This window comes from Electrona antarctica (assembly GCF_951216825.1).
Source record: "Electrona antarctica genome assembly, chromosome: 11".
In the NCBI taxonomy this organism is placed as follows: Eukaryota; Metazoa; Chordata; class Actinopteri; order Myctophiformes; family Myctophidae; genus Electrona; species Electrona antarctica.
The window spans coordinates 42,430,280-42,451,599 of NC_136792.1; the positions used below are offsets into that span (position 1 = coordinate 42,430,280).

Consider the following 21,320-nt stretch of genomic DNA (forward strand, 5'->3'; position numbering starts at 1 on the left):
TTCACAAAGAGCCAGTACGAACCAAATCTACGACGCTAGGCTGTCCTGAATAGATGGACATTGGACATTATTCAGAATGTCGCTGCGGTATTTGCGGAGCGTACAACAGGGTATCGGGTCATTTCAAGTTGAAGAAGAGTCGCTTAGTTTCTTCGTACTATAGCCTTGTTGCGACTATTGTGTTACATCATGGTCGAGCTGCAATGCACTTTAGCAAACTGTAAACAGTAACATAAGAAGCGAGGTGTAAGTTGTATGAACAGCTTCGGGGGTCTTGCACAGGCTATAAAGCAATAGCCTAGCCTGTACCAGTGAGCCACTGGGGCAGGTTGAATAGGGCAGAAGATATTACATTAGATATTTAATAATAGTCTGTATAGAAACACCTGCTTCCGTATATTTGTCACACTGACTGTGGTCTCAGAGATGGATGCGTTGGGAGGTATCGGGGCCGTTTTCGGCTGCTTTGCGTTGGGACTTGCATTTACAGCCTATAAACTTGGCTTGGTGTACCAATTATTTCACAAGGTAAGTGATATTCCATCCATTTTTCCCCCGACTATATTGTTTTTATATTCTATTCTTCAACCTGTCGTGTACGTATAATTGCAGACAGGCACAGGAAACTCAGTATATTTAGCATCTGTTGTGTGCATTCTCTTAAAACTCAAGAAAGCAGGGGTGTTGTAGCAGATAAGTAACCTATAGTATGCATTCTTTCTCATGGTCACTGGTCAGATAATCACCTAGAGATTGTGTATCAAAGGTGAGAGAGGTGAGCAGGTGTGAGCTCTCCATTCATGCAATATGAGAAGAGGTAAACTTTGAACAGCCCTGACCTCTGACTATCTAGTACAAAGGCTATCTCAACACTGGATCTGCTTATTAAACGTTATTGTGCAGTTGTGCTCAAAGCTAGGACAATACTATTGTGAAATTAGCTCTGGTCCATATAGCCTTTAAGCCAAGGAGAAGTCCAGGAGGAGTGCTATTGTGAAATATGCAGTGATGATGACATGATAGGATAACAGGGAGCCCAGTTGTTGAACTGTAATATTCCTGTAATATGTCTAGCTTGCATGAATGTGTAAATATGTTAGTTCAGAATTCAGATTACTCAGTTTATTATTATATATTATTCAGATTATTGACTGTGGTTCAAGTTTGATATTTCAGGTTTTCACGTGTTGACAAACTTGACATGTTAGCCTACTTAAAAAAGGCCTAATTCGTTCCATTGTGACGTGACGTTTAAGTCAAAAGATCTATCTGACAAACTGTCTTCAAACAAGTAGGCCTACAAATGAGACACAAAAGTAATGCTCATGGTATACGGTACCTTGATCTTTGGCACAGTATCGTAATGTTGCTCCTTCAGTTATTATCTATACTGAATGACCTCTTCTTCTCTCTCTTATACTTTAGACTGAAACGGAAAGCCCACGGCATGGTGGGGAGAGTGTGGCACAGGTGCTCCGTGCCCACGGGGTCAAATTTGTGTTCACCTTGGTGGGGGGACACATTTCACCCATCTTGGTGGCGTGCGAGAAGCTGGGAATACGCATCGTAGACACCAGACATGAAGCCACTGCTGTCTTTGCTGCTGATGCTGTGGCGCGGCTGTCAGGTAACTGTACCTACCCAGCAAGCACGGTCAGGACCTGGACAAATTAGGCTAGTGACGTCTAGATTGGGGCCAGATTAAGTCAAACCAACACTAGTCAGATCTGGCCCAGAATATCACCTGATTTCAAACAACATAAATTCTGCCCACTAAGACAGACGTCCAGAGAGAGTCCGATTGAGGCCAGATCAACAACTTAAGTCATTATCATAACTATTCAGATCTGGCCCAGATTAAGCTATATTATTTCAACTGGTGAAGACGTCCTGGAAATGACGTAAAGATCATCCCCATATGGGCTGTGATCTCGCCTAGTCCTGAACGTCACCGGAGGACGTCATCATGACGTCATTTGGCTTCCTGGGTATTGTACCTACCTAGTACTACCCATAGAACTGAAAGTAGCCCACACCTTGGAGGAACCCATTCCCAGAGTGGGAATTTACATTTAGACACATCTTTGTTTCATTTCTGCATTACTCTTAATCATATTATTCAGAATTGAAGTGGGGACTTAAACCATGCTTAAACCATTAAGCTATGGGAGCACCTATAGTGGTAATTTAATGCTAGACACCAGTTAAGTGCTCTTAGATTTGATCTGCTGAGGCTGTAAATTATCCTTTCTGACAACTGCTTTCCCCTGGGCAGTGGTTCTGCTTTGGCTATTGAAGCGCATAGTGGAAATTATTATTATACTTTATAAGATGATGATGATGCTAATGTATTTATATTGTTAGTATTATCTTATTTGATGTATTACCGTATTATAAATTAGTTCACTTCAAGGGAAAAGGCTCGCTCAACTCAGACAGTCTTTTAAAGGTTCAGGTGTGTGCTAGTTTGACTGCTGCTGCGGATCATCATCATTATTAAACAAGACTCTTACTACGACTGAGTGCAGATTTTATTCTCTTTCCGTATTATAAACTAATAATTGCATTCACAATAGTTTGTCAATAATTCGTTTTTTAAGAAAACAAAAATCATGGCAAAAAGGTGTTTGCATAAAGTAGTGATTGATATAATGTTAATAGGACTATTAAAATAGTAGGGTTATTAAACTATTAGACTAGGAAATGTTTAAAAACAAGACGATAAATAAGTATAGAGATGTGTTATGATCCTGTATTATTGTCTCCACCAGGCCGAAGGCATGGGGAGAGAGTATGTTTTGCACTCCGTCCGTGTCCATGTACTCCTCCAGATTCTGTCCAAAAATTCCGCAAATCGTTACACACTATCTCTATAGTCATGTGTTCAAGATGGATCTGTCCGATATTTCAGATTCCATCCTAATTGGCTAACATTGTCTTTCAAAGTTTGCAGGATTGGCCCGTTTGGAACAAAAAGCCTCAAATCATGAACGGAGCGTGCAATTTACGTGTAATCTTTCACAGACTTTCCTACTATGCTGAGGAATATATCCCACCATTTTCACATTGGTCTGTTATAGCGCCACCAACAGGTGGATTTTTGCAAAACACATTTTTGGAACAAAATGCCACAAATCATCCAATTGCCATCCAAGGCTTAAGAAGAAATGTCAGTCACCCTTTTCACATTGGCCTATTATAGCGCCACCTGGAGGCCACAACCTGACCTGCCCTGGTGGAGACCTGTGCCCTGAGGGGCACTTTTTCTAGTTGATATTACGATTGCTGCATATATTATGCATCATGTTTAAAGCAAAGGAGCAAAAAAAACAAAATATGATAGTAATAATACATTAGTAGTGAAGATAATAATCATAACAACAATGGGTAAGGGTAATAATAATAATAGATCTATGTATATGTACATGTTTCTTTCTATTTTCTTTTTTCTTTGTTCATCATGTATATTACTAGAATTTCGCGGGCCTTCGGCCCGCTCATCCCAGAGTTGCGTTGGCCCGCGTTGCGATACAGAAGTCCACAGATACAGAAGTGCACAGTGACACGCGTTGTATGCAGCTGTTTTGTGTTGCAGCGCGCGTGTAGTGTTGTTATCCATATATGCGCCTCGGTTCGTCCCGTTTGTTCCACGCCAGGTGTCGACGCAGTCGTTGGCGCAAATTTCTTATTATTTTAACTGTGTATTTAATTGCGGCTAGTAGCACACATTTTTTTTTAGGAGCACGATGAAAAGTTATGAAATAATGTGTTTGAGGGCCCTCCTATATACAGCTTTAGTCCCCACACGTCTCAATATTTGCCATTGACAAAGAACAGAGAAATTAGGTCGAAATGCCGCTAAATATGACGTAAATTAAAATGTATTATATATATATGTTTTTTTAATTGAATGTAAATACTTTACTTATAAAAAAACCTGGCAACCCGCACCCCGCGGTCATTTTCCGCTAACCGGAGCGGTGCTCCCTAGCCTGCTGGAGGGGTTCACATCATCCCATGCAGCCTCGAGAGGAAAAAGAAGGCAAATAAATGCAGCCTTGAGGCTACCTCCCAATGTGGTGTTGTGGAGCTTGATCACCTCCTCGTCCTCCTTTTCTCCCCAAATTGGCAATGCCACATTTTTTTTTAGGAGCACGATGAAAAGTTATGAAATAATGTGTTTGAGGGCCCTCCTATATACAGCTTTAGTCCCCACACGTCTCAATATTTGCCATTGACAAAGAACAGAGAAATTTGGTCGAAATGCCGCTAAATATGACGTAATTTAAAATGTATTATATATATATGTTTTTTTAATTGAATGTAAATACTTTACTTATAAAAAAAACCTGGCAACCCGCACCCCGCGGTCATTTTCCGCTAACCGGAGCGGTGCTCCCTAGCCTGCTGGAGGGGTTCACATCATCCCATGCAGCCTCGAGAGGAAAAAGAAGGCAAATAAATGCAGCCTTGAGGCTACCTACCAATGTGGTGTTGTGGAGCTTGATCACCTCCTCGTCCTCCTTTTCTCCCCAAATTGGCAATGCCAATAAATGCAAAAGTTGCCTAGTGTGAATACTTCCACAGCCTAAGTAGTAAAGGAGAAACTATCAGTCTTCTCCGAAATCGGTCAATGTTTGTCAACTCAGCACGTGTTGACAACGCATATTAGTAAACAGAAGCCGTATGTGTGTCACACCAAAAGTGGTGACCTATAGAATCCTGTACATAGAAGCATCACGCAATCGTCTCCCTCCCTGTGTGGGTCACGTGGTGGGCTCTGAGCAAATGGGAGAGAGAATGTAGTGTTGCCAGGTCCGCGTATTGTAAGCGAGTGGTAGTGTGTGTAAGTAGCGTGTTGAATGGCATTTTTTCGGTGCTTGTTTTCATAGACGTGGCAACAAATTAGGCGGGGGTGTCGGTGCGTGTGGCGTGTTTGTGTTTATTATTGATATTGATATTGTTTGCGAGTGTGGACGGGAGGCGGCTGTAGTGGCAGTGCGATGACAATTGTTACGCGGCTGGTGTCGAGTGTGGCCGTGCGGCGCGACATGAGGAGATAGGGAACCAACGACGCGGAGGGTAAGGCTGTGTCGTGTTAGTGTGTTGTTGCAGTGTGTGTTGCAGCGTGTTGCAGCGTGTCAGTGACGTAGTAGCTGGTGCCTTTTGTTCCTGTGCGTGCTTTTGGGCACATGTTTTCAATTGTAATATAGGATAAGTGGTAAGGGTACGCATAATAAGCTAATATAGCTAATATAGCTTCAGCCTATACCTTTTTTGGTCACAATGTATTTGTTTATTTTGTTATATACTTGGATGTATTGTACATAAACCGACGACCAAAATAAGAGCTATGTTTCTATGTCAGTCGATTTTTCAAAAATAGCAGACCTACAAGCTCGTAGCGCGCCACTCGGTGGCGCGCTATGAGCTTGTAGATCTGCTATTTTTCAATAGCTAAAGCATAACATAATGCTAACACCAAAAGGGGCATGCATAAAGTGAGTGGCAAAGTGAGTTTAATGTAATCCTTTTCTGTTTGGATGTATGTGCTGTCAAGGCCAGAAAGTAGATTTTTTTTCCCCCCTCCGATTCCGTTGGTTCTGGTCGGATCCCAACCCTCGGACCGCCCCCTGGTCAGTCAGTGGATGATGCTATAGTGTGTGTTTCCTAGGTAGTGTTGGTGTAGCAGTAGTGACTGCTGGCCCAGGCCTCACCAACACAGTGACAGCGGTGAAGAATGCTCAGATGGCCGAGTCTCCACTGCTGCTAATGGGAGGAGCTGCTGGTACACTTCTTCAGGTTTGCATCAATAGGAGACACAATTCCAATAAAATCACATAAAATCCAATATCCATTTAGGACTCTAAAACACCTTCTAAATCCTGATCTACGTTTTCTGAAAACCTTCAAATATTTCCCACCCATAATGAGTTTTTAACCACTTTTTAACCACTTAAAGGACAACTTCACCACTTTTCAACATATATTCTATAATTGGTCCTCACTAATCTTCTATCTATCTATCTATCTATCTATAAATCTATCTATAAACCGACTTACAAGATACAAGATAAAAAAAATATATTTATTTTTAGTTTAGTTTGTTCAGTAACATGAGTCTCCATGTCTCTCCACTATAAAGATTAAGCTCATAAATGGCTACTCTCTCCTGATTGTATTTTGAAAATGTATTTTCTGTTTAAAGAGCTGGAGAGACAGGGAGACACTCTATAGCAATGATTACTATCAGAATATAGTTATTTAACCATTTAACAAAAAGCGGTTTGTTTTAACCTTTAAGCCTATATACTAAAAACGATGAATAGCAAAAATACTCAGTCTACAAGCTCACAACATGTTGCATTGTGTCAGTTCTCTGCAATTTGGGCTATGATGGCATAAGCAAACTAGGGATGCTTGTTTGAAAGTGGTTAATGACCCTTTGTCAAGTCCCGCTCGTGGTTGTGCCACTCTTCGCACCCATTGGTTGCCATTTCGTGGTTTTAGTTGGGCAAAAAAAGATTCTCTCCATCCACTACCATTGAAATCAGGTGTTTTTCAGTTGCTTCGTATTGATATTCTGTGCATTAAATTCGTATTTTTAACTTGGTGTCAGTAAAATGGAACATCACAGGTGCAGCATGGTGACTGGGCATATCATGTTTGTTTTTAGTTTTTTCCAAAATGATGTTTTAGCTAATTCAACATAAACAAGGCAGAAAGAGCCTGCTGGTTAGTCAGTCAGGGACCAATCAGAAGGCTGACAAATGGTGTCTGGATCAGGGCCTACTTGAAAATCTTGAACATGTTCAAGGCCCACCCATCTGACATAAATCAGATTAATGATCATTGTATATTTTTATTTAATTTTATATTTTTTTATTGATGTTAAATTCTCATATTGTCTGACCACACCAGTGGTAGCCTGGCTAATAAGCCAGACTCAAATCACACTGTCGGTATTTGAGTCTGGAGATGCTGTGTATGGATCTTGTTTCCCGGGGGGCGGGTTCAAACATTTTCTCTTTGACGCAATTGGTCAGAGCTATTGTCAGTCAAAGGTCTCAAGCATTGAACGTCACTGTACCAAAGCCCGCCCATATTGCATACCGTGTCCCGATTGGCCACACCAGTTCTCTGGTGTAGGAAATGGGCGTACAATTGAGCCTCTCCAGACCGTAATCCGCCGGCAGGCAATTTTTTTTTGCCAACGGCTGATTCGGTCTGGCTTATTAGCCAGGCTACACCAGTGGGCCCCATCCCACAGGTTGGGAACCACTGAGATACACCGCAAACATACCGCCCTGCCAGAATGCCTAATGTCCCTTTTGACTTGTGATTGGTGCACAGGGCAGAGGAGCGCTGCAAGACATCGACCAGATGTCGCTCTTCAAGCCGCTGTGTAAGTTTTGTGCCTCCATCAGGACTGTGAGGGAGATCATTCCAACGGTCAGGAAGGCCCTGGCCATCGCCCAGTCTGGAACTCCCGGCCCTGTTTTCATTGAATTCCCCATTGACACCCTCTACCCTTTCCACCTGGTGTCCAAGGAGATTATTGTGAAAAACCCTCCCAAAGGCCTGATGGGAAAAATCATCACTTGGTATGTTGATGTATGATGTCATGGTGGCCACAAGAAGTTATTTAATTGCTTATCCAAAGCTTTTCTGTATGAGGGAAAACCTCACAAAGAATGTATATGAATAATGACATGAAGTATGTCTAGAATTATTATTAGTGTGTCTAATTAGTAACTTCAGTATCGAGAACCAAAGGCTGACATCACTTCCGCTAGAGGGCACTATTTCCCTGGGTCACTGGGAGTTATTTTATTTTTCCTTTGAAGAAAATACCATAGTGTTCCAAAAATAAACAAACGAGCCCTGCGATTCTATTCATGCATTACGAAGCATCAACGGACGGTTAAAAACAATATATCTAAAAGTACGGGAAAAAAATAGAATTTCTCCAAACACAGACATTATCGAAATAATGTAACTCAATATCATAATAAACAATACAGTCACATACCTGACAGAATCGCTGGGCTGATTTGTTTCTTTTTGAAACAGAGTTGTTAAAGATGACTCTATGGCATTTTCAATAGAAAACATCCTTCCGTGACCTATAGGGGATAAGGGAGTGACGTCAGGACTCTAGTCATTAGTCAGTGGGTTGTTTAACTGTGCTATAATATGAAGCACTGAGAAAAAACTGTTGCGCCTTTCTTCGTCCTTTTTTTCTTTCCAAACTTGACTACGGTAGCGGTGGTCTCAAAAACACAAGGGAAACTTTGACAGGAAAAGACTCGCTCACCGTATAGAAAATAGAAGTAAAACTCCTTAAACTGAGACTTAGGAAAATATTTTTTCTTTATTTTATCATCCTCATAAAGTGCTCTGTGCTCAAAGTGCAATTAGAAAGCAAACGTTTCGGTCCTAGGACCTTCGTCAGTGCTATAATATGTAAATGTTTAATTTTGACATTACAAAAGATGACATTCTGATCTCTTAAGGTACCTCCAGAACCACCTCATGAATCTGTTTGCTGGTGCCTGGGAGACGAGGGATGTGTCTCCTCTACCCGTTGATGTTCCACAAGCCACAGATGATCAGGTGCATGAGGCTGCTATGATACATGCATGTGTTTTTTTCCCCATATTATCCCCTGGTTATTTTTTTCTTTTTCAACCGACTAAGACATGAATGTGATATTTGGCTGCTTGATTATTTAGGTCTGTCTGATTGATTGAAATATAAATACAACAGATTTACTGATAACATGCTGTAACGTCCCCACTAACGACGGCGGTTAGGCAAAATGACAACAGCAAGTGTATCTCACAGGACAGCCATGGCATTTGATTGCTAATTGTCTGTGTTCAATTAAGCCAAGTTGCTAAGCTTTACTCAAGCTATAATTAATAATTACTCTCCCTATGTTTATACATAATCAGGTACAAAAGTGCATAGAGCTTGTAAGCCGAGCCAAGAAACCTGTTATTCTGATTGGTAGCCAAGCAACACTACCCCCAACACCTGCGGATGATATCAGGTACAGCATATTCCCTTTTCTTGTGCCTGTCCTGTACTTGAACATACTGTACATGTAAACTTATCATGTTGTGTTAAAACGTTTTTCTTTTTCTGCCTGACTCAAATCCCTATCTGATGATCATCTATTATATTTGTATATTAAAGAATATGTTACCCATGGTAACGAAACATTACACAGAGATAACAAAGACCCGAAAAATACAGTGAACAAATGAACAAACCCCAACACCACATTGACAAAGCTTTCATACCCATAATGATTCTGCATGGGTTCCAACTTCCAAGATACCCATGTACCTGTCTAGATACTTCCTTAATGTTAACGAAGTCCACACCCACAACACCAGAGGGAGTGCAATGTACAACCCAGATTCGGCACAAACAAGGGACTAAATTATTTTCGCTCCTATGCCACCAAAATGTGGAACGCCCTACCAACAGTCATTAAGACATGTGAATCCCTTGACTCCTTCAAAACCGCTCTCAAAGGGCACCTACGGACGGCTGCAATCCGCCCACCTCCTTTTCCCCTCACTGTATATGTTTCTTTTCCCTTTTTACCTCCTTTATGATGAATTCCTATTCTGTTCTTTCACTATATAGAAGTGTCTATTTGTACGTCTCTAAATGTTTTGATGAATTGAACAAGGTGGACCCTCTTGTAAACAAGTGTAATGCTTAATTGGGTTGTCCACTCACAGTTAACAGTCTTTGTATTGAGTTTGTGCTTGAAATGTACTGTAATTCTGCAAACTGTTAATCAATATTTCAATCAATCAATCAATCAAATCAATATATTTGTCTATAATACAGGAAGGCCTTGGAGTCATTGGGCATCCCATGCTTCTTAGGGGGCATGTCCCGTGGCATGCTTGGAAAGGATAGTCCCATCCACATCAGACAGAACAGACGGGATGCCCTGAAAGACGCTGACGTGGTCCTGTTGGCAGGTTGCACATTCTGCTTGTATAGTCATTTCTTGAAACATGCAGTAACCTTATACACCAATATTGCATATTGTTGTGGTATAATATTTTACTATGTGCTTTATTTCTAGGCACCGTGTGTGACTTCAGGCTGAGTTATGGTAGAGTTCTGAACAGGCGCAGCAAAATCATCACTGTCAACAGAGACAAGACACAGCTACTGAAAAACTCAGACATGTTCTGGAAACCTACGGTGGCAATTCAAGGTACGTACAAATAGTTACTGATTTATAATAAGCATGAACAAATCTGTAATCTAACTAGTCTTGAACTGATGAACCAAACCCTCTCTGATATGAGTGTGATTGTCTGGGTTTGGGTTGTTTCAATCTGGGAACCTAGCTCTGGTCCATAGCCTTCTACTGCTTCTACGATTCTGCCCTGCAGTATAAGGCTATGGGACTTTTGGTTTTAAGCCTACTTTCCTTAGTGGACGCACTCTGAGCCCCCCACCACACGTATAAACGGTACTTTTTGGCCAAAAAGGGATTTTGTTTCCACCGGGGAAAAAAATACTTTTAGTTACTCCACTGCGCCTTCTACCGATATTGCCCAGAGAACTGCCTCATAGAGAATATTTTTCCTCCGGTGAAAAAAAATCCCTTTCTGGCCAAAAAGTACCGTTTATACGTGTGGTGGGGGGCTCAGAGTGCGTCCACTAAGGAAAGTAGGCTTTCTAATGACACAACCCGCCTTTGTTTTGGTGAGTAGCAAAAACGTTCTTTTAAAATACGCTAAAGAGGAGAGGCTGGTCTGATTTCGATTTGAGATTTAAAAGTCCCATAGCCTTATACTGCAGGGCAGAATCGTAGAAGCAGTAGAAGGATATGGACCAGAGCTACTGGGAACCTAGCCTGGAGCTCACCTATGCTTTCTATGGCATAGGCAGCTCCCGGCAGGATCCGCCGGCAGAAACTGTGCGCAGCTGCTGGACATGAGACTAATTAATTAGAGCGACAGAGAGAGAGAGAGGAGTGTGTGTGTGTGTACGGGTGTGCGTGTGTGCGTCAATTTAACAAAGGTGCAGACGATCAGAAATCAGCAGAGAGTGATCGACGTTTGCGCTACTCTATGCCGAATTGAAGTGGACTCGGACCCATACTTTTTTTTCTCCCTTGAAATAGAAACGTCTGGGTTTCCGAGGCTACTGGGAACCCATCATCAAACAAAAGGAAAAAACAGTGCCCTCTGCTGTTTGTTTCCATTTGAATTAGCCTCTGGGGGCGCCGCCCAATAGAATGTGGATAACAGGATGTTGGCCAGTTTGGTCGTCCAGTGGGGAGCCTATGTTTTCATTCCCACTAACAACAATGTATGCCCCTGCCGACAGATTCAGTAGCATAGTGCAGCTCGGAATCTGTTCTCTTGAGAGATTAGGCTTGGTTTGGATGTGTGCTTATCTGGTGACCGTCTCTGCATGGGTGTGTGTGTGTGTGTGTGTGTGTGTGTGTATGGATGCGTACAGTATGACCATCTATGCATGGAACAAACTTTACAAATGTGGTGGTAGCCAGCCATTTCCACTGTTCTTCAACTATTCTGTTATACAAAATGTATTCTAGGTGATGCTGGTTCGTTCTTACTTCGGCTATCAAAAGGCCTGAAGGGTCACAAATGTCCAGAGGAGTGGCCACAGAGTCTCAAGGTGGGAGATGTCACCAAAGAGACAACAAATAGGTAAATGGGGATAAACTGTTGTTGTTGCTGAATGTTTGTTAAATCATATGACCATGCACACAGACTCACAAACAAAATATAATTTCTATATCTGAATCTGTGAACATTTCTTTCACTGTGTGACTCGAGACAAATTAATCTACATTTGTAGTACTACTTTTAACATCATTCATATTCTAATTGAGTGTGGGTCACATTCTGAAAAATATGAATGTCACAAAGTAAGTATCCTTAAAACTCCTTTGCTGCCCCTAGTGTTAGCATGCTGGTACTGCCCCAGGGGCCGCCCGTCCAGGCCCACTCTATGGAGCTTGTTGTCCTTCCGGGTTAAACAGGAAGGTGGGGGCCTCCGGAAGTGGAACGACACCACACAACACAGCCCACAGCCTTTAGCTAGCAGAACAACCAGCTACATTTTCTCAGCGATGCGATACAAAATCACAAATGATTTACGATCGTCGGGTGCGCGCCGGCTCACCATGGACAGCTCTCTAACCTTTGGAGATAAAGCGCTTTGAAAATCGGGTTATAATGGAGGCTCAACGGAGCTGGATTTAGGAATCTCATCGCTGGTGGTGACTGAGGAGGGCTATTCTACCCTGAGCAATGCTAAAAGCTAAACAAACGGTCGGCGCGTTCATATATGGATTAAACGGTTGTCTACGCTTATAAGCGTAGTTGGCATAGATCGGTCCTGATAGCCTATAGCTACGTATATAAGCGTAGATGGCAAGAAAAGACCACTGAGCCATGTGGCCCATAGTTAAGGAGCTTTCCTATTTCTGTAGCGTGAGGCATCTTGATTTACAAGTACATATTTGGACATATTGTCCAATATCAAGCATAGAGGCATTCGGTACAATGTTTATAGTCTTTAGTATGACAAGGATTCAATTCAGACCTCCCTAAAGGCAGACAGCCGGACACTTTTACGTAATCACAATGCCACTGAGCTGGAGAAGGACCTGTACACAACATTCAAATCCAAGTTTTGTGAGATGTACATTTTCACTAACTTAAAACTCTGCAACCCATACTCTAGTCTACATAAAGCAACATAAAGAGATAAACAAAAGCATAACGATTTGCATAAACCTCCTCCGGTCCATTATTTGTGCATCTAGGGCAAAAGCTGACGAGAAGACGGAGCACCACCTAAACCCATTGCGTGTTCTTCACCGTGTGGACGAGTTGATGGCAGAAGACAGTATCATTGTGGCAGACGGAGGGGACTTTGTGGGGAGTGCAGCTTACATTATGAGACCCAGAGGACCTATGCGCTGGCTTGATCCAGGTTAGGGGCCTATTGACTTGTTCATAAAGACAATGAACAGTGCTGATTTGACAGAAGTCAGTTATTATAAGACTAGAAGTCAACTGACATTCAAACCTGGGGCTCAAATTATGATGAACTAGAACTTTTGATGAACTAGAAATGCACTCTGTCAAGGTGCCAACTTGCGCCTTGCACACACAAGTAGGCCATACATGGCCTACTTGTGCACAAGCAGAGCGTGCAAGTACTGCTGCTAACTAATGTCTATTACAACTGCCGTTCTAAATCATTACAACTGCCGTTCTAATTCCTTTAGACCCATTATTGACCGCATACCAACCTCGAAACGTACCTTAGTTACGTCACCATCAACAGCCAATAAGGGACCACCATTCTTACCCCAACATACATACATACATACATACATACATACATACATGTATGCGGTCTAGTCTAACTTGGACTCAGGGGGGTGGACGCCTCTGCCTTGCATAGTCCCCAGTGAATAGGCAGGTTGCCCTTCACTGGTAACCTTACATTGGATTTTAAATATATGAAGGTATTGTAGGCTGGGATTTTACAAAAAAGCCCCCCTTTTAAATACATACATACATACAGACATACATACTTATAAGGTATGCCATCTGGTGGCTAATGAACCAAACACATTCTCAGAAGTTGAAGCAGTTTTAGAGGACCCACTTTTAGGCCAGTGCAACAGAGCATGCTTTTGCCTTTTTTTTTTAAAACCTTACCCATTTTAACCAAATACATACATACATACATACATACATACATACATACATACATACATACATACATACATACATACATACATACATGCATACATTCCCAGCCGATCACCAAACGTACCTTAGTTACGTCATCAGCCAATCCCTGATTGGCCGACAGACAACACCGACATACGACGGACATACGCAGCCGATTATAGTACTTGTGCACTCTGCTTGTGCAAGTAATTACCTCAACCCTTCATTCACTCCTATAAATTGCTCCTACCCTTGGCAGGGTATCATGAAAGAAAGTGTTACTAAAGGAGTGCATTGTTGAGAAGCGCATACTGTACATGTTGAGCATATAGATTGCCTGAATAAATTACCTGAGCTTGAACATAATGCCTATTGTTTGTCTAGTGACATCTAAACATAATGTATGGACAAAAACTTTTCCAAAACAAATTGAAAATGTAAATATAATATTAGGACGGTAGCAGAATTGGTTTCCAAAGAAGAGTAGGCGTACGTTTGTTAGCCGCTGATATTGACTTTACAGTAAATTTAATTTCCCCAGATGATCAGTAGACAGAGATCTCCGATCATCTGGCTATGCAAGGCTATTTTTGCTCTAAGGTTTAAACCTTCACATTCACATCTCTGCAGGTGCCTTTGGAACTCTTGGTGTCGGAGGAGGGTTTGCCCTCGGTGCAAAGCTGTGCCGACCAGAATCTGAGGTATAGTCTGTGCACAGTCACATGAGACCCATGCAAAGTCCTGCATCTTACTGTTCATTATCAGACACATAATGCCGTACAATACATCAGTGGTTCTCAAACCTTTTGGTCTCAGCTCTCAGGTCAACCCTGTAAATAACCTTTTTCATCCAAGGCACCACAAATAGCAGATCTACAATCTTGTAGATAGGCTATTTTTGACAAGGATTTTAGTGGTTAAACTGAAGTGAGTGAGTGAGTATTCTGCAACACCCCTGGACTTGCGTCACGGCACCCACTTTGAGAACCACCGCTTTACATTATGTGCATGTGTGTCACTTTCAGGTATGGATAGTTTATGGTGATGGCTCCTTGGGATACAGTGTTGCAGAGTTTGACACATTCACTAGACACAAGGTAAAACCACCAAATATCAATTCTTATCCAGAGCAACTTAAATTATATAATGAATATGATATAATTTGCTTCTGTGTCTGTGTGTGTTCTTTTCCCTGTAGTTTGTTTTTATTTATAATTGTGAGGGACTTGAAAGGGTACTGTACAAATCTTACTTAGAGAAGTGCTATGGATGCCACAAAAATAAAGAGAAACCAAGAAATGCTTCTGCAAGGTTATTTCACCATTTGCTCTGCAGTGATAAAAGCAATGTTGAACTTTAGTAGATGCTTAAGGTGTACCTGATGATGATGGATGTCTAAATTATTGTTGATCGATCACCTTTATCTGTTACTTTTGTGCTCTGTGAGTGAACAACTGGAAGTAGCGATTGTATTCACACTCTTTGCATTGTGAAACCGGTCTCAAAATCAGACTTTGAGCACATTGCGTATTCTGCCTCTGTATAATAAAACAAGTCCCGGTTTAGCCTACTGGTGGTACTCACATTACACAGGGGTTGTTAACCTGTCTACTTGTTGAAGTAGAGAACTTATATCAAGGGTAATATAAGGCCAATACTGTCATTTCATTTGTACCAGGACTCACGGTACTATATTTATTGGTAGAATCTGATTTAGAGATATGTTCTGCCATACAGAGAGTGTCATTGATTGTACTGGATTTTACTTTAGGCTTGCCGATCGCAGAGCACAGATGCAACATCTGTCCCTTACAAATACATAATGGCCAGTTGGCTAAATAAAATACAAGATTTTTCCAAATTTCATCATTGCTTTAAATTCAAACAAATCACAGAATTCAATCTCTTATTCTCCTATCTCCTTTTCCCTTTGTTTGTCATTTCTCTCCCAGACTCCTGTCATCGCCGTTGTGGGCAATGATGCCTGCTGGAGTCAGATATCCAGAGAACAAGTGCCCATCCTTGGTAGCAATGTGGCATGTGGCCTTCTATTTACAGGTAAATGTTTGTGTTGGTACCACCCTTTTATTAACAACTTTCACAGACCAACGTCTGTGAAAGTTGTTAATACTGCATAATCTCAACAAAATAAAGCCAACTAGAAAAAGTGCCCTTCTGGGCACAGGTCTCCACCAGGAGGATAGGACTGTGTGAGATGTTTGGCAAAATGTTTAAGAGTAATATAAATAAGTAATATGTTTGCCTTTGATGGCAATTGGATGATTTGAGGCATTTTGTTCCAAAAATGTGTTTTGCAAAGATCAACCTGTTGGTGGCGCTATAACAGGCCAATGTGAAAAGGGTGGGATATATTCCTCAGCCTAGTAAGAAAATGTGTGAAAGATTTGACGTAAATTGCATGCTGCGTTCATGATTTGAGGCTTTTGTTCAAAACGGGGCAATCTTGCAAACTGTGAAAGCCAATTATAGCCAATTAGGATGGAATATGAAATATCGGACAGATCCGACTTGAGCACATGACCATAGAGATACTGTGTAACGATTTGTGAGATGTTTGGACAGAATCTGGAGGAGTAATATCAAAAAATGTGTTTTACAAAATTCGGCCTCCTGGTGGCGCTATAAAAGGCAGATGTGGAAAATGCAGGTCAAAGGTTTGTCCTTGGCCTCTAGGGAGTGTGCATGCAACGTTTCACGCAGATCGGTGCAGTTTTAGGTAAACAATGTGAAAAGCTGCCTCATGGTGGCGCTATAACAGGCCGTTCTGGAAAATGCGGGGCAGAGGTTCATCGTTGGCATCCAGGGAGTGTGTGTGCAAAGTTTGGCATCGACCGGGTTAACGGTGCCGGAGATTAGCTGGTAACGGACGGACGGAAGGACACACACACGGAAGGACACACACACGGACGGACACACACACACACACACACGGACGGAGTGCAAAACATACTCTCTCCCCATGCCTTCGGCCTGGTGGAGACAATAAATGTTTGAGCTGACATCCTTTGGTTGCTCTTGAATGCCATAAATTGAAATTGAATGGAAACTTAGTTGAAACCTTTACAGTCTTTGCACTGTATCAAAAAATTTAATACTTTGCCTTTATAAATACTAAATAGACATTATTTATAGACATTCACCTTTATTATGATGTATATTATTATACATTTTTTATTGTAAACCTAACCAAATTTCCCATACAAGACCACTATGTTTCATTTCACATTCTGCACAGTGAAATTGAAAAACTGTATGAGATTGAGAAATCAATGTATTATCATGTATTCAATGTATTATTATAGTCTTTTGACTAGAGTAATGTAGAAGCAGTCACTACCGGACCAATAATGACACAAAATCTCTTTCCTTTTGCAGATTATCATGTAGTTGCTGATGGTTATGGTGGCAAAGGTTACCTAATAGGGCGTGAGGATGAGGACAGACTTGATGACATCATCAAGGCCGCTCAGAAGGAGACCCGGGAGGGCATGTCGACGCTTCTCAATGTCCTGATAGGGAAGACCAACTTCAGAGAGGGCTCCATTTCTGTATAGAGTAGAAGTGACTGCTCTCAGATTGTCCAGGGGGAAAATTGCATTTCTCCTCCTCTTGTAAGTTTTCTCTGACTTCCTTCATACACTGGTGTAGCTACTGAAGACAATGAAAGGTTACAAGGTAAAGGAGAATTCTAGACTGCAGCCCAGCCCTTATCTGACCTGTTGATCTTGTGTGCTATTTTACCTTGGTTTACTGTGACATTTTACTTTGGTTGAGTATGCATTATCCATAATGAGTTCATTCAACATGACATAAGTCAAGTCACATTTATTTGTATAGCCCACAATCACTGTTTTAATCTCAGGGCTATTTCGGCACAAAGGAAACAATATGTTCCAAGGGACTCAATCATCCATAATGGTTGCCCCGGATATGCATAACATTGTCACGTTTCTAACATGGAAACGGATAGGAGGCGCCTTTTGCGACCACGTGGTTTTCTTGTGCTTCGCTGCAAATTGTTTTTTGGGGGGGTGGGGGGTGGGGGGTGAGGCTGGGCGGAAGTCTGACCAGAGCCTTCATAGTCGTAAGATTGAGACGAAAATCGTTCACTTTTTTATAAAAGCATGAAACTTGGTACACTTGTACAGTTTTGGGCCCTGAACATTTTCAGATATGGAGCCATCGCAAAAACGCCCCCTGGTGGCCATGGCGGCCATTTTAATTTCCGCCATTACCAAATAATGTATTTTGCATCATAACTCCTGAACCATACATGGTAATAGAGCATACAGTATGTGATCTCACAGGGAACTGCACTGCTTCGTCACTTTGTGGATGAAGCAGCTGCAGTCCCCCAACATGCTAGTACATCATCTTCTATGTTAACTATTAACTAAATTATGTACAGCAGTAAGTTGAAATGTGCATTTATGTATGGTTACAACTGTAGGTTATTCTATTCCTAATGAATGTCTGCTAGACTGCTAATGTTAATTATTTCTGACTTCATATGGCCAGTAATCGGGACAAGATTCAAATGCACACCAAATCTTACCGTACTCAGTTTGCATGCCGGCATATGTCAGCTATTAGTCTGTAAGTTTAACCATCTCCATTGTCTACACCTGCTTCCGCATGCGATCATCACGGGAGGTGCTGCGTTGTTCAGCCAAAAGCGATTCCTGTAGTGTGTGTGATGCACCATTATTTAAAAATCTTGTAATGTGCATTAAGATTATAAATCAAATGATTTTGGAACTTTATCCTTATGTGCATGATGCAACCCAATTTCAAAAACGGTTATAGGATTTTATAGGCAGCCCAGCTACGGAATAGCAGAGGTTGACTGTCCATAACCTCACATGGGGAAATAAAATGTCCCACCACCAAAGAAAAAGATTCTTCAAACCCTACAGCCTCGATAACCCCAAAGCTGCTCACTTTGTGTTATGAAATGGAAATGGTGCAACTGCTGCATCTTTAGAAGGGAAGAAATGTATGTAATGACTTTATGCTTTGCTATAAGGGACTGTTCAGTTCATCACTTGATTTTAAACAGAGAGAGTAGTGATTTTACTCTAGAGAAAACCAGTATGCCTTTTCCACTGTATGTCAAACCTTGAATATTCATATTCAAGGTTTTCCGTAAATCACAAGTAGATGGCAATGCGTGCAACCATTCTTCAGTTGGATCACCACAATGCATTGCCTGGAACTCAACATTTTGTTGATTTTGAAATGTCACAAGTTGTCAGAAATTGTACAGTATGCCTTGATGAATGCGCATTTTAACCAGACCTTGATCAAATACAATGGTAAATAATTTGTGTAAAGGGCTGTTAGAACTGAGCACTATAACTATAAAATTATAGTTTTCCAAATCATGGCTAAGTCAAGTGGATGGCAGAGTTCAGACCACAACTAACAAATAGTCGTGAACGATATAAATGGTAAATAAAATGGTGCTTTTATATAGATGTGCATTACATTCACCCATTCACACACCGATGGCAGCGGAAACCATGCAAGGCACCAACCTGCACATTGGGAGCAATTAGGGGTTCAGTGTCTTGCTCAAGGACACTTGAGGACACTATATAACTGCAGAAGCCCGGAATCGAACTGGCAGCTGCTCTACTGGCCACTCTACCACCTTGAGTTATAGTTCTCTACACCTCCTATATAGTTGTATAGTGCTCAGTGTGAATGGCCCTTTAGACGACTTTAGAGTACCAAACTGGCACTTGAAGTACAATGAGTACAGTCAGTACAAAACTATTTGAAAATCAATGTATATGTTTAACTGTGATTCATATGGCATCTGCCATGTTGTTAATCTCCACTCCTCTGGTGCTCTAACCTCAGTCATGATGAATGACTGCTTGACACAGATCTGATTCTACTGCATTCAGATTAATAATAAATATGTTCAATACAATTTAATTAATGTATTCATTTGGCTATAAATTGAAGATTGCACTATAATTAATATTATTTCTAAACGCACCAGATGGGTGTTTACAATGTTATGTGTAACACCTCACTTAAATCATTACCATTTTTAGATGGTATATTAAGTCATGTTGTTAATAGCCTACTGCAAACCTTTGACAAACTGACGCTGTTTGGGTTCAATCTTAAAATAAATTGTGGAAAATGTAATTGCCACTGTTTGGTCTGGTATGTTATATGAGGAAGCCTATCAAGTCTGTCTCAGTAGTTGGAAAATAAATACATTTGGCCGTAATATTTAATTACGGTACATGAACATGGTTGAGAAAAATCACATAAAACATTTATAATTATGTATCAGGCATCAGCATCAGCCTGACATAGATCACCACAAATGTCTACAACCTTATGATCCTGAACCGGATACGGCACATCAACCTGGCTGTGCTTCATCGATTTGATTCGATCCACAGAGGCATGATGATGAAGATCCTTAAGGCCTATACTGTGTCCCTCCCAACTTTCTCCGGGCAATAGAGACCAGGAACAAGGGCCAACAGTGAGGAGTTTGACATCTAGGCTGGGGTACTGCCAAGGGGGGACACCCGGCCTAGCCCCTTTCCTCTTCGTCATAGTCCTGGACTACACGTTAAGGAAGGCCATCAGTTGACGCCTCACCATAACACCAAGGAGGTCAAGACACCATCCCGCAGTAGTCCTGAGTTGACAGACCTGGACTACGTGGACGACATCAGCCTCCTCTCCGACCACGTGGAACAAGCTCAGGAGCTCCTGACCAGAGTGGAATCAGAGTGTGCCAGGGTTGGCCTCCGGCTCAACGCCAAGAAAACTGAAGTTATCACCTATAACATCCCATCGGAGCATCCACCTCTGACGACAACAGAAGGCACTGCTCTGAAGGAAGTCAATGACTTCAAGTACCTGGGCTGAGGCTCATGGGTCAACTCAACGGAGCAGGATCTCTAAAGTGAGGAAGGCGCTTGCATGGAAGGCCCTGAACGGCATGGCCAGTGTATGGAACTCCAACCTCCCCCGCCAAACCAAACTCAGCTTCTTCTATGCAACGGTATAGAGTCTGTTCTCGTATGTGTGTCCCTGTGTCTGTCCGAGCACAGAAAGCTGCAACACGGTAACTCTGTCATTTCTAGACTGTTTCGGACGTGAGAAGGCTCGCCGGAACATGGGGTGTGTTCCTGGGATTCTGGATGTTCTGGGGACCCCCACGCGGTAACTGTCATTTCTCGACCGTTTTGCACAAGTCAATACAAACTTGTGGACAAACCATGATAAAGCATTTACAACAGGGTCCACCATTTTCAATTCATCAGAACATTAGACGTACAAATATACACTTCTAGAAAAAAAAAACAGGAAAAAAAATTAGGAAATCATCACATAAAGAAAGTAAAAAAGGGGAAAAACATGTATTGTACAGTAGGGAAAAGGGGCTGGGGGGGGCAGGGGACTCAGACTTTATTTACAGGGGGCAGTTTCGAATTGCAGCCGTCCGTAGGTGCCTTTTGAGAGCGGTTTTGAAGGAGTCAAGGGATCCACATGTCT

At 41.7% G+C, this 21,320-nt stretch overlaps 1 protein-coding gene across 1 annotated transcript; it reads left to right on the plus strand.

Annotated features, from left to right (window-relative positions):
• The first annotated feature begins 44 nt into the window (after positions 1 to 44).
• ilvbl (ilvB (bacterial acetolactate synthase)-like) lies at positions 45 to 19,949 on the plus strand. The gene is made up of 14 exons (XM_079513616.1): positions 45 to 528; positions 1,426 to 1,627; positions 5,675 to 5,802; positions 7,354 to 7,604; positions 8,517 to 8,616; positions 8,958 to 9,055; positions 9,871 to 10,007; positions 10,115 to 10,249; positions 11,606 to 11,720; positions 12,845 to 13,014; positions 14,397 to 14,467; positions 14,792 to 14,863; positions 15,719 to 15,824; positions 17,163 to 19,949. Exons 1-14 carry the CDS (start codon positions 427 to 429, stop codon positions 17,339 to 17,341), a joined length of 1,866 nt encoding a protein of 621 aa, XP_079369742.1. The 5' UTR covers positions 45 to 426; the 3' UTR covers positions 17,342 to 19,949.
• The last annotated feature ends 1,371 nt before the right edge of the window (positions 19,950 to 21,320 follow it).

What these genes read in the sequence shown, in the direction of transcription:
- ilvbl (XM_079513616.1), top strand. Translation starts at nt 427, where the DNA reads ATGGATGCGTTGGGAGGTATCGGGGCCGTTTTCGGCTGCTTTGCGTTG. An exon ending in TATGCGCTGGCTTGATCCAG is followed by an intron (nt 13,015 to 14,396) that starts GTTAGGGGCCTA and finishes ACATCTCTGCAG; the next exon opens with GTGCCTTTGGAACTCTTGGT. An exon ending in ACACATTCACTAGACACAAG is followed by an intron (nt 14,864 to 15,718) that starts GTAAAACCACCA and finishes TTTCTCTCCCAG; the next exon opens with ACTCCTGTCATCGCCGTTGT.